A 12,782-nucleotide genomic window follows, 5' to 3' on the forward strand; every position below is an offset into this window, starting at 1 on the left:
CAGGACCCTGGGATCATGACCTGAGCCAAAGGCAGATGCTTAACTGACTGAGCCATCCAGGCATCCCACATTTCTTGTGAATTTTAAAGATAAAACGCAAGACCTGTACCCCTGAAACAAATAATACATTATATGTTAATAAAAAATAAAAAGGATATACAGCAATTTAAAAAAAAGATAAAACACAAGATTTCAAAGAAATTTTGTGCTTTAAGGGGACACTTCAGGCTCTGCCCCAGACCTCCTAGTGGAATTTATTTTCCCTCGGCCCTCGGAACCAGTTTAGAGGGTAAGTTTGAGGAACACTGAATCAACAGAATTATTTGAAATGTGGCAAATCTTAATTGATTTGGTTTCAAATCCTCAGCATCTTGGCTTATCTCAAATGCTAGAAATACTGTAACATGTCACTTCAATCCCAGCCAAGGGTCAAATGTAGCATCGCAAATAGAAGGCGAAATAAATCCCAGAAGTCATTTTGTGGTTGACTTCACTTTATTCACATGAGAGCTATAGGGGTTGACAATGACTTCCTCTAACATTTCTTTCTTCTGGTGAGTTGATGGAGAGTTTGGTTGCAGACGGTGTAAGGAGATGGGATGTGTGGGAAGACAGACCAGGGGCTTGTTACAATTCTACATCATCATGAATCATTTAATTTTAACCTTGTGGCTTGTCTAACACATTTGCCGTAAGAGTTGAGGAATAAATCTAATGCTCACTGGCAAATACTTGGCAGCCCGTGTGAGCAGCATCTTTAGAGGACACACGATCGATCCTAACGCTGGAGGCACCTCAGATAGTGTGCATTTGGGTCAGAATGCCTTGGGGTGCTGAGAAAGGCATCCCATGACAGCAGTGGGCGCTCAGGACATACAGCAGGGAGCTCCAGAGGGTTGCAGTCAGTCCCAGGAGTGTAACATGGCTTCTCAGTACTGATAGGACCTCACAAGGAGCCACATAAGAATCACGGTGATCAGGACAATAGTGAAGTTGAGAAACAGCTCCCGGGTGGATATCCCCATCCTCCGAGTTGGCTCGGTGAGAACTGACAGCGGACTTCGGAGGGCACGCCAACGACCTCCTGCTTGTCCTCACCTAACGGAAAGTAGCAAAGAAAACATGGGGAGATTCGTGAGCATGCTGTCCTCAATGTGGAAGAGGAGAGTGTTATGGGCTGAACCGTGGCCCCAACAAAATTTATATGTTGAAATCCTAACCCCCAGTGTCTCAGTATATGACTGTATTTGGAGATAGGGTCTTTCAAGATGTAATTAAGTTTAAATGAGGCCATTAGGATGCACCCTAATCCACTATGACTGGTGTTTTTATAAGAAAAGCAGACGAGGACACAGACATGTACGGAAGGAAGTCCGTGTGAAGACAGGTGAAGGCAGTCATCTACCAGCCAAGGAGAGAGGCCGCAGAAGGAATCAACCCTGTCAACTCCTTCATCTTAAATTTCTAGCCTCCAGACTATCTTTGGACTAGAGCCGCAGCTCTTCCTGGGTCTCCAGCCGGCTGACCTCCCCTGTAGATTTTGGACTTGTCAGCCTCCAAAATCACCTAAGCCAACTCTATCCATGTATCTACCTACATCTGTCTTGATATTAACTATAGATGTAGGTCACACACACACATAAACCCTATTGGTTCTGTTTCTCTGAAGAACCCTAACTAATAAGAAGAACCTGGGTTTTCTGCCTAATGTCAAAAAGACCAACAAAGTCCTGATTGTTTTTCTGTGATGAATATATAGATGCATTGGATAAAACACAAAATATTGTATTTTCTCTCTCCAAGGATGTGTGTGCTTGCCTTGCTAACATAGGGTACCAACAAGCAAGGTCACCGAAACAAAGTAAGACCAAAAAGTGGTATGGTTTAGTATTCGTTCTTGCCTGGAATTGCGTGTAGAAGTAGGACCCCGTAATTTCTCAGGTGTCGGGCTGCCATAGGTCTCTATCTAAACCTGTGAAGGCATGAAGTTCTTGCAGCAGCTGCTCGGCCTCTTATAAGCCCTGCATTGGGCACAGAGCCCACTGGGGTCAACCGAAAGTCCCTCGCATAACAGGCACTCGGTCAACAGCGCAAGTGTTAACCTCATGGGTACTTCTATTTCAAAAGGGCTTCTGCAAGCTATTTTTAGTCAAGTGCAGGATGTGCCTATGCTGTAAACACTTCAAAGAGCAGGGATGGTATCTTTAGAGTGTGTACAGACAGTACATGCAGGAAATCGTACCTTGAGAACATATGCAATGCAATCAATGAGATTACTACCTTCAGTGATGTGGCATAATTGGTCCTTTGTGTATGCAAACTGAATGAAATTAAAGATTAAAGATAACATTTTAGATATTTATTTAGATACTAAAATTTTAGATACTATAAAGTGAAAAAGTTTAGGGGGAAGGAGTGTTTTGTTTATTTGTTAAGGGTGGGAGTTCAGGGGGTAGGAAGGGTTGTTAGCATGCTTTTGGCCTGAAGGGCATTTTTAAGCATCTAATCGGACTGAATTATTAATTGTAATTACCATGTTTATTATATTATTAATGGATGAAATCATTAGTTGTACACACCAACTAAATAATCATTCTTCATATTATGGAACAGTTGGTGTAATTAACACATAGGTTCAAATGAGATGGCGTCAAGCAGTAGCTTATTGAATCTTGCTTTAAAAAATGGCTGATAATGACTGATTTTTGTATCATTTCCCTTTTAATTGTTATCCATCGTTTGGCCCTCCACATTCAGGATACAGTGAATTCCAATGGAACGCTTTACAAAGATTTGCTTTTGAAGGATAAAGTAAACAGAAGATAATAAATGGATAAAGGAGGTAGAGAGAATGTGTTAGAAGGTATACAAGAGCAGAGAGGAACGGGAAGGTGACGAATCCAGGCCAGGAGCCTGGAGGCAAAGGAATGAGAATCATAGGCAGATTCTTCTCTCTCAATAAAATCTAGTCCTCGTCCAAACACTAATTTATTTGGGTGCATTTTGAAGAAATACAGAGATATGCAAAAAGAGAGAGACTCTATAATGATCAAAACAACCCAATTCAGGGAGGGCAAAATCACTATCCCACCAAATCTGCTTATTAGATTAAGCTCTTAAATAAAGGGATCCATGGAGAGTGGCCAACGAGAACATACTCAGAAAATGTTATTGAAAGCTGTCCACAGCTCTGTGTGACCTTCACAACTCTGTGACCTTCACAACTCCGGCAAATATTACCACGATTTTTCTCTTTCCCATGACTGTAGCTGAGAAACTGAGAGAGAAGGTACGTTGTTTGCATAATGGCACGTAACAAGTTAGAGGCAGAACTAGAATTGGCAGACTGGAACTGAACTGGTTGTTAGAATTGTGGTTACTACATAGGAGTGATTACAAGGATGAGTTATTACTGCAATTAACTGCCCTGACAAAACAAAGTGTGTGTAAAATTTCAACACTTTGGGAAAACCATTTGACATTTTTTACTGAGGCTGATAATGCTAACTCTCTATTACCCAGCTATTTCATGTCTGCTCTAGAAACGCAAGCACGTGTGCACTAGGATCCATATACAAGAATGTTCACAGCCACATTTTCATAATATCCCCAAGCTGGAAACAACTCAGATGTTCATCAACAGTGGGATGGATGATGAGTTTTGGCACATTCATACATTTGAGTGCTACAGAGCAAAGCAAATATATGAACGATAGCAACACACAAGACGGATGGATCTCACAAATAGAACTGTCAGGCCAAAGAAGAATTTACAAAAGACACAGAGAATGTGATTCCATTTATACAAAACCCAAAACAGGGAACTTAGTCATGTTGTTTAGGAATGTTGACAGAGGTGGTAAAATTATAAAGAAGAGAATAAACGAGATTATCTCAGCAATCAAGATGGTGATCACCGATGGTGGGGCAGAAGGGAGAGATGATCAGGAATGGACTTCTGGGGTGCCAACAATGATCTCTTTCTTGACCTGGGTGATAGTATACAGGTGTTGCTTTATAATTATTGTCCAAACCATGTTTTATGATTCTTTACATTTTTTTCCAGTAGTCTCTGAATTGACAGCCTACCTCATATACTTCTTTACTTCCTACCTCTTACTATTTCTCACACTTTGATGGCAAACTTGAATATTTGTTGTTTTATATATTTTTAAATAAGTAAAATACAAGGAGTTAAGCTGAGAATTTCTAATGAATCCAGTTGAATCAATGCACACGCTAACAGTAAGAAGTGGACTTTACTATCACACACATTTATATCAAAGTTAGGCAGATATTCAGATCAGCAAACTTCCATTCGTCTGCTGCTACCCCACGAAGACAATTCTGGCCTCATTGTAAATCTTCCCCAGAGTCAAGATCACACCATATGATCCAAAGTGATTGCCAGATGGGTGAAATAAAAACCAGAAAAGCTCTGAATACATTGACATTGACCTTCTTCGAATGGAGGCTTTGCGAATTAGGAAGGGAGAAATGCATACCACGAGATGAAAGAAAAAAGGCAAATAAGAATAAATAATACTCTTTACATCTTTAAAAAATACCGGATACAATAGGTATTGCCTATTTCATTAAGAAATGTAAATATGCCTCTGTGTTTCTCATTTGCAACTTGTAACACACAGACACACATACTCTCTCTCTGCTAAGTATAAAAATCCCTCTGTCACCTGAAGAGGGTCAAGGACACACCTGGCTGCAGTAGGCTTCTTCTCTCTCTCTCCACCTCGGGCTCCCACTCCTGCTTGTCTCCCAGGCTCTCTGAACTCCTGGACTCTGGGCAGGGCCTAAAGTAGTCTGAGGGAGGTGGCAGTCACTGTGATGTCACTGATGAAACATCTCAAAGGAACAACCTCCAAAGGTTTGAAGCTATTTGTGTTTAGGGGGAAGATAGAAGTCTGTTGACTAAGACTCTAGTCCTCTGGCTGCCTATTTGTACTAACACCACACAGACTTAACGTCTTCCCTTCCCGTTGACTTTAGGCACAATTGATGTGGATTTTAAATTTATCTTTTACATCTTCACGAATAGCTCTAACATGTATTTCAAACATCATAAACCCAGAGCGATAGACTAATATCAGATCAATGCTGAAACTGGCCACTCCCCCCTACTCATCACACAAGGGTGTAAAAAATATGACTCTGTTGGGATACCTGGGTGGCTCAGTTGTTAAGCGTCTGCCTTTGGCTCAGGTCATGATCCCAGGGTCCTGGGATCGAGCCCCGCATTGGGCTCCCTGCTCGGCGGGAAGCCTGCTTCTCCCTCTCCCACTCCCCCTGCTGTGTTCCCTCTCTCGCTGTGTTTCTCTCTGTCAAATAAATAAATAAAATCTTTTGGGGGGGGGCAGCAAAGCAAGGTTTATTGAGCAATAGCAAAGTGATAGTACAGAGCTCCTGAAGAGGGAGGGGATGTGGAGGGATTGCCCAATAAATAAAATCTTTAAAAAAAAAAAAACTTAAAAAAAAAAATGACCTTGTTTTACCATCCATATCCTTAACTATCTGAAATATGAAGAGTTCTCTGCCTTGCACACGCACACTCCAAATCACACGGGCACCAGAATTCAACAGACATCTCCAGCTCCTTCAGAACTGACCTTCATCCAAGCAGTGAAAGCTATCTCCTCAGTCACCTGCTCTCCATAACATTCCAGCTAAGTCGTATTTTGGAAGTTTACACATTAATATACAGTTTCATCTGAGACAGCTGTGGAAGGCATGGTTTTGTCTCTGTCAGTAAACTAATCCCGCAGCAAACTTGGAGAGCAAAACTCAGTCCTTTGGAGAGACCTCAGGGGTAAAAACAGAAGCGATTGACAGTAGTGCAATCGTGAGTTATGGAACCTCTCTGCAAGAAGTAGAAGTGTGTAACTCTCCATTATAAGCACTAACTAAAACTAAGCTGTTAAGATGAGTTTACAAGCAACATTCTAGATGTCTGGAGGTAAATGGAGCCCCTGAACTACTTAATGGGACTTGAAAGCACATCAGCAAAGCACTTTCCACAGGACCCCAGCAACTGTGTTTGCTCAGCAAATCCCTTCCTTACAGATGATAGAGCAAATCCCCCTCTGAATTCTCAAGTAGGGCCAATCAAAATAATGCATTCCCAAATAATGCATTCCCAGAAGGCATAAGCAAGCAAAATTCTCCATATAGTTGTGTTCATTGTCAAACCTCTCCCCACTGTGCCTTATACTCCAGAGACGTTACTAAAAGACCTTCCAGGGGCGCCTGGGTGGCTCAGTTGGTTAAGCGACTGCCTTTGGCTCAGGTCATGATCCTGGAGTCCCGGGATCGAGTCCCTCATCGGGCTCCCTGCTCGGCAGGGAGCCTGCTTCTCCCTCTGACCCTCCCCCCTCTCATGTGCTCTCTCTCTCTCATTCTCTCTGTCTCAAATAAATAAATAAAATCTTTTAAAAAATAAAATAAAATAAAATAAAAGACTTTCCATCCTTTTCTTCATTTTCAACATAAACCCAGTGATAGATAATGTTAAGACAACATTCTGTCACCATACGCCTTGTAAAAAGATAGCTGGGTGAAGTGACAGATAGTACATAATAATTATAGCTCAATCGAACACTGGCACTGACATGTTGCCATCTGGCAAACCCCTTCAAATGTAGTCAGATTTCTGTCTTTTGCCTCTGAGCTCTTGCCAGATCATTTCAAAAGCTGGGAGTGTTTTCCTGGTCACCAAGCCACACCCGTACCTTTTTTTAACCACTCAAAACTATGCTGGGGGCAATCAAAAAGTTACATATATATTACAGAACATTTGAAAATATTAAATCATACAGAAAATTTCTACTAGCTATTAATCTCACCACCCAATGGGGGAAAAAAATCCTTCCTTCAGGCTGCACACAGTCTCAAATTCCCGATATTTTTGGTAAAGGAATCTGATATGTGGAAAACCTCTATCTTTTTTGATTCACGTAGAATCAAATTCATATTATGCCGTGGGTTTGGTATTGTGTGTAGGGGACGAGCATTTATTTTGTACATGTTCAAAACAGGATTAGCTGTACAATATTTAAAACATTAAATACAATGGGGAAATGTCAACATATTCCCAAACATTGTCAATTTGTTTGAATTGGTCAATTTCAATGTAACTGGGAGGGAAAATCCTATTGCTTATTAATTATTCAGTTCAATTTGTCTACTCGGTTGTCCCATTTAAGTTGGTCCACTTTATACCAGGGACTACTCTGCCCAGTACATTGACAAATTCGCAGATAAAGCCTCAGAAGCTTCTGCATAGTAGTGGCTTATCCACTGATGTCCTGAGACAGTGGGATTACACTGAGAATTTAGCTTGTTATCAGTTTGACCTAACCCTCTCCAGAAAAATATGAAAGCCACCCAAAGTCACGTGACAACTATTCAAAGGCCTACGGGATAGTTTAGCCCTGAGGATTTGCAGGTCTCAAAAAAATAAATAAATAAATAAACATTATGGTCTCTCATTTAAGAAATTGAGAATAACAAGATTTCAAAACTCAGTGCCAAAGCAAAGGCATCCTTTTCAATTAACCTTTCTTAAGGTCTGCTGACATTTTCCTTTCTGTGAGCAGTTCCCAGGACTTAACAGCATTCATTCCCTATCAACTTTCTTTCAAGGCGCTGTTCTGCCCATCAACAAGAAGACATACTAAAAAACCTTTGACGTTATTTCTATGCCTATGAATATAGAATTCAGCCAAGGGCCCAAAATGTCAAGTAAAGGGGCTCCTGGGTGGCTCAGTCAGTTAAGCGTCTGCCTTCAGCTCAGGTCATGATCTCAGGGTCTTGGGATCGAGTCCTGCATCGGGCTCCCTGCTCAGGTGGGGAGTCTGCTTCTCCCTCTCCCTTTGCTGCTCCCACTGTGTTCTCTTGTGCTCTCTTTGCCAAATAAAGAAATAAAATCTTTTAAAAATGTCAAGTAAATAATGTTCACATTGACATTGATCCTGATGATCTACTTGGCATTAATGTACCCTCCCCTGCCCCTTCACCACCACCACACATTCTTCAGTATAGTATACCCTTTGAGAATCAATGCTGAGCTCTTGTGCTTGATTATTCCCCGTTTTCATCCACCGTTTTACTTTGCAAAAAGTGAGCACCTCAAGTCAGTCCATGATTTCTGGGTCAAGTCTATGACATGATGGAAGAAATCAGCAGGGCCTGATGAAAGGTGATAAGTTCTTAGCACATCACGGTAATGAATATGATCATGAGGACGATGCCTTTCTCATCTTCACATCTTCACATCCAGCTGCTCATGGAGCTGCTCAGAGGAAAGAAACTGCTTTCTGCTTGTGCTTTTTCATTATCCCAAACACAGAAGTACAAGCCCAGAGAAAGAGGAAACCCTATTTCTTGAAGCTCTCTCTAGGTCCTTGAAAAAAGTAATGATTACTATCTGCATTCTCAATTATTTATGGCATATGTGTGATTTTTGTCTCACTAACTGGATTTTAATTTCAAAGGCAGGGATAGTCTCTTGTATTTCTTTTGTTCTCTAGCCATGCATCAAACCAACGAAGTATCATAACAGATGATCTAGAATGTATAGCAAGGGGCTCAGTCTGCACCTCCATCATATCACATCTCCTACTGAGATCCAGACATGTCTGAGCGTGCCCTGCAAACATGAATGGGGTAAGCTGAGGTCGACATCAAATAGACCCATAAAAGGATCTAGATACCACCTGGGAGAGAAAACTCCTTTAAAGGGAAGTGATCAAAAAGATACATGTTGTTCAGCAACAGGGAGAATAGTCATTCCACTGCACATAACACAACTGGTTAGCCAGGCCCCCTGAGAAATAGATGCCAAGGTGGGACGAAATATGCAAAAGGAAAATATATTAGGGGAAATGCCTCAGAGAGAAAACATGGAGGGAGAGAGGAACTGAGAGAGCCATCGAACAGCAAGAGAAAGAGACAGCGGGGAAAAGGAACGGAGGTTGGGTAGAAGCATCTCAGACTGCAATTCGGTTCTAAGGAAAGTTTGACCGGGCTATTTGGAAGCCTCAAGTCACAGTGGCATGTCGGAGACATGCTGCGTCTCCCAGGGAGGAGATGACCTTCGCATTCCTCCCATGCTCATTGACCAGGAGCAGCCCGAGGGGCTCATGGCTTCTGTGCGGATGTGATTATGATTTCAGCTGGGATCCACCTCGATGACGGTCGGCGAGAGGCACCAGCTCGTGGCCCCTGTCCCCACACGCTACGCATCCTGCTTCACTGTTGCTTGGAGTCTGGGTCCTAGAGGAGAGAGAGCTAGGGATAAAAACTCTGAGCAGCATGTAGCACTGAGCGGGAGAGAGAGATTCCGCCTCTACCGGTACCATCTCTTGGACCTCAGCGCGTCCGGGGAACCAGCACCGTCACCTCCTTCTGGTGAAGTGTCACGGAGACTGGCAGAAGCAGCAGTACCGATCAAGACCAACTTGCAGTTCGTATTCAGCTGTGCAGGCCTCGTTGGCCAATAACAGTAGAGAGCAGCTTACGCTAAAGAGCAAGAAAATGGCAAGCAGTGTGGTGGCCAGCCGCACTTGTGCATGGGTCCGTGTGAAGAACCACCTCCTCAAGGTGCTGGAAATAATCAGGAGGAACATGACAGGGACATGCAGTTTTGCATAACAGGTGGGAACGAGAGCCAGAAAAAAATATGTGTCGGTCCTTTTTATAATAACCCATTTCGAGTCCTGGGTTGGTGAGATGACACGTTAACATCATTTGACTCGGAGCCAATTAAATTCCTCTTCTCTGGAACAAGTGTATTTCTGCTCTATAATAAGATTCTGCAAGCAAACAGCTTTCTTTCAGCACGTTAAACATAGCAACCAGGGAGAAAAAAGCAGCAGCCAAAAATGTGTTTACTACTAGGCTAATACCATCTGCCCTCCAAACACTCCCAGATTTCAGACTGGCTTTGTTGTTTTTCAGATGGGAAATAAGAATTCAGCAGTCTTTCGATGTGCCGTTACCGAGCCGTTCAGGGAGACTAGCCAGACACGCCTACTTGAAACCTTCTGTTCCCTGGTGAACTTGATCGAGGATTTCACTGAATCTCTTTTGAGAATCTGTCAGTCAGAATAACACAGTTGCAATTTCAAAATGAATAATAAGGATCAGGCAAAATTGCTTGTTCTCTCTGAACAAGTTCATTTGGCTTTAGCTGTGGCTATGAAAGCCCAGGGAACAGAGTCGTGAAGAATCATGAAAATCTAACTCCGCTCTCTGTGAAGGCAATGATAAAACCGAAGCGCCTCGTTGCAGTAATGTGGAAGATTAGCTGGGTGCAAGCTACAGGCTAGGTTTCCTTTTGGATGAGGGATGTACTCTCTCTGAGAGCAATTGGGCACTTGTTCTAGAGCCTGGGGAGTAACCTAACCTTTTACACCTTTACAGTAAGTGATGTGAAGTTGCCAGGGGCTTATATTCTGAGAATTTGGGCAGCTTATCTGGGAGAAGTGGTTCAGGCCTCCTCTTTAGCTTGCATTTTGCTGGTTCTTGCCCTCATGTGCCAGTGTGCAAGAGGAAAGGGGACCCCCACACCTCAGGCCAATTATATCTGTGTCCTCATGGGGGTACCCCTTTGGCACTAACAAAAATCCAGCCAGCTAACTTCTTCTTCGTCTTCTCTTGTTCTGCCCCCTTCTTTTGCAAGATGCTACAGCACTCGCCAGGCCCTTACCTGTCAATCGTGCCCACCGAGTGCCAACGCAAGCAGAGACATCCCTGCCACTTCCGCTCTGGACCACGGCATCTCCCAAGCACCGCCGTGGCTTGCCTTGTCTTGGGCCTACAAGACACGTCTCCTCTGCAGCCTCCTCTGCTGGGTACCACAGATTCTGACCATCGTGGGCCCCGAGTTACGCTCACTTCTGGAGCAAGATGAGGAGGGGCAGGGAGGCAGTGTGCCTTCCGTGTGTATAACCCTGTCGAGGAATGCTGAAGGAAGACTTCCCTGCTCTTGCCCCCGTGTCTTCCCAGACATGAGTTCGCAGCCAGGGACTATGTAGAAGTCATAGGCATCGTCTGCTCTCAGGTTCACCCCTTCCCTTCCACCACTAACATTTGATACTAAACTTTCCTTTTCTTGGCATGGATTGTCTCTTGGCAGGCGGCTAAGTTCCCAGAGCAAACCAACCTCTCTGGGGTCTGCTCTCTCAGTAGGCATGATACACACTGACAGAAGCTGGAATGCGGCCCTAAACACAGGCCTCAGGCTCCCGCTCAGGCCCCACCACATCAGCAGCCTGGCACAGACCATGTAGCACACTGAGCTTCCCGCCAAATATCCACCCGTGGAGGTCAGAGCAGAAATTGGCTTCTCTTCGCTCCAGAGAGAAAGTATACTATTTTGTGTGTCGGTGGTTTCCTGCAACTCCGGGATGAAGTTCAAAATCTTGATGAACAATGCTACCAGAATCCAATCAAACATCACATCCCCTGGTCTTTAAGGCTGGGATCCCCGTAGCCAAGCACACTACTAACTCCACTGTATCGTCACCGTGGACCTGCTTGTCCATCTCCCCGACGTAAGTAAGAACAGGGATCAGATCTCTCACTCTGCAGATGCAGTGCCGAGTCAGGTAGTACAAGGAACATAACGGGCCTCCCCATAGAAGTTTGTGGAACAAAATTATGCATGAATGCAAAAATGATTGATTGGTTAATAACTGTTCAACTCTGGAGAGTCATGGGCCAATGAATGTTGTAAAAATAAACCTCTCGGGCGCCTGGGTGGTACAGTTGGTTAAGCGTGGGACTCTTGGCTTCGGCTCGTGCCGAGGTCGTGCTCTCAGGGTCGTGAGATCAAGTCCCGCGTGGGGCTCCTGCTCAGCATGTTGTCTCCTTAAGACTCTCTCCCTCTCCCTCTGCCCCTCCTCCCTCTCTCACACACCCTCTCTCTCCAAAATAAATAAATAAATCTTTTTTAAAAAATAAAATAATAAAAAATAAATAAATAAATACAACTCTCTAACCTTTCAACAATTTACGTGAGAAAAGATGATGATGTTCACAGGACGTGGAGTAATTTGAACTACTTGGGATTTCTTGATCAAAAATAGTACATTCTAGGCTTCTTACCACTGACCAGGTCTGAGAGCTGTTTTTGAGGTTGGTACATAATATGCTTTAAAGGGATGATTTTCTCTCTATTGAAGCTGAGCAACAACATAATTTGTTGTAGATTTTTTAGAAGAAATTTTAAAATTGAGCAATGTAAAAAATAATTCAAATGTGCCTACCACACAAAATTAACAATTCTTAATATCTTTGTCATATTGCTTCATGTCTTTTTTAAATAAGGGAAATGAAAATATAATTGATAAAGCTGAGGTCCCATTGAACCATCAACGCTATGCTCCTTCTCAACTCCCCCCCCCCCAGATAAAACAGCTGCTATGAGTTGGGGGTACAGTCCAAGTTCTATAATTAAACCTTTTAGATTTAGCATCTAGATTATGCTAGCGTGATAGGTAGGTTTCCCTCTTTCTTTCTTCTCTGAAACAGTTTGTGTAAAGTAGGCATTATCTTTTTTCTTTTTAAGATTTAGAATCTACCGGTTCCTAAACTAGGTGGGCCTGGTGACCTTTTTGAGAGTATTGGAGGAAATTTTTGACTACTCATTTCATGATTTTTCATAGTTATAGGTCCCACTTAATAGGTTTTCTGTTTATTCTTAAGTCAATCTGGCAACTTACTGTATTACTAGAAAATTGTCCATTTAACGTTTTTGTAATTTT

General features: G+C 42.9%; 1 protein-coding gene across 1 annotated transcript; it reads right to left on the bottom strand.

Moving 5' to 3' along the window:
* Positions 1-476: 476 nt before the first annotated feature.
* SLN (sarcolipin) lies at positions 477-4,820 on the bottom strand. Its single transcript, XM_035008849.1, has 2 exons — positions 4,717-4,820; positions 477-1,098 (listed from the first exon to the last, which is right to left on the bottom strand). Exon 2 carries the CDS (start codon positions 1,023-1,025, stop codon positions 930-932), a length of 96 nt encoding a protein of 31 aa, XP_034864740.1. The 5' UTR covers positions 1,026-1,098; positions 4,717-4,820; the 3' UTR covers positions 477-929.
* Between the last annotated feature and the right edge of the window lie 7,962 nt (positions 4,821-12,782).

Source organism: Mirounga leonina, unplaced genomic scaffold (genome assembly GCF_011800145.1).
Source record: "Mirounga leonina isolate KUSES-001 unplaced genomic scaffold, KU_Mleo_1.0 Mir_153, whole genome shotgun sequence".
Taxonomy (NCBI): domain Eukaryota; kingdom Metazoa; phylum Chordata; class Mammalia; order Carnivora; family Phocidae; genus Mirounga; species Mirounga leonina.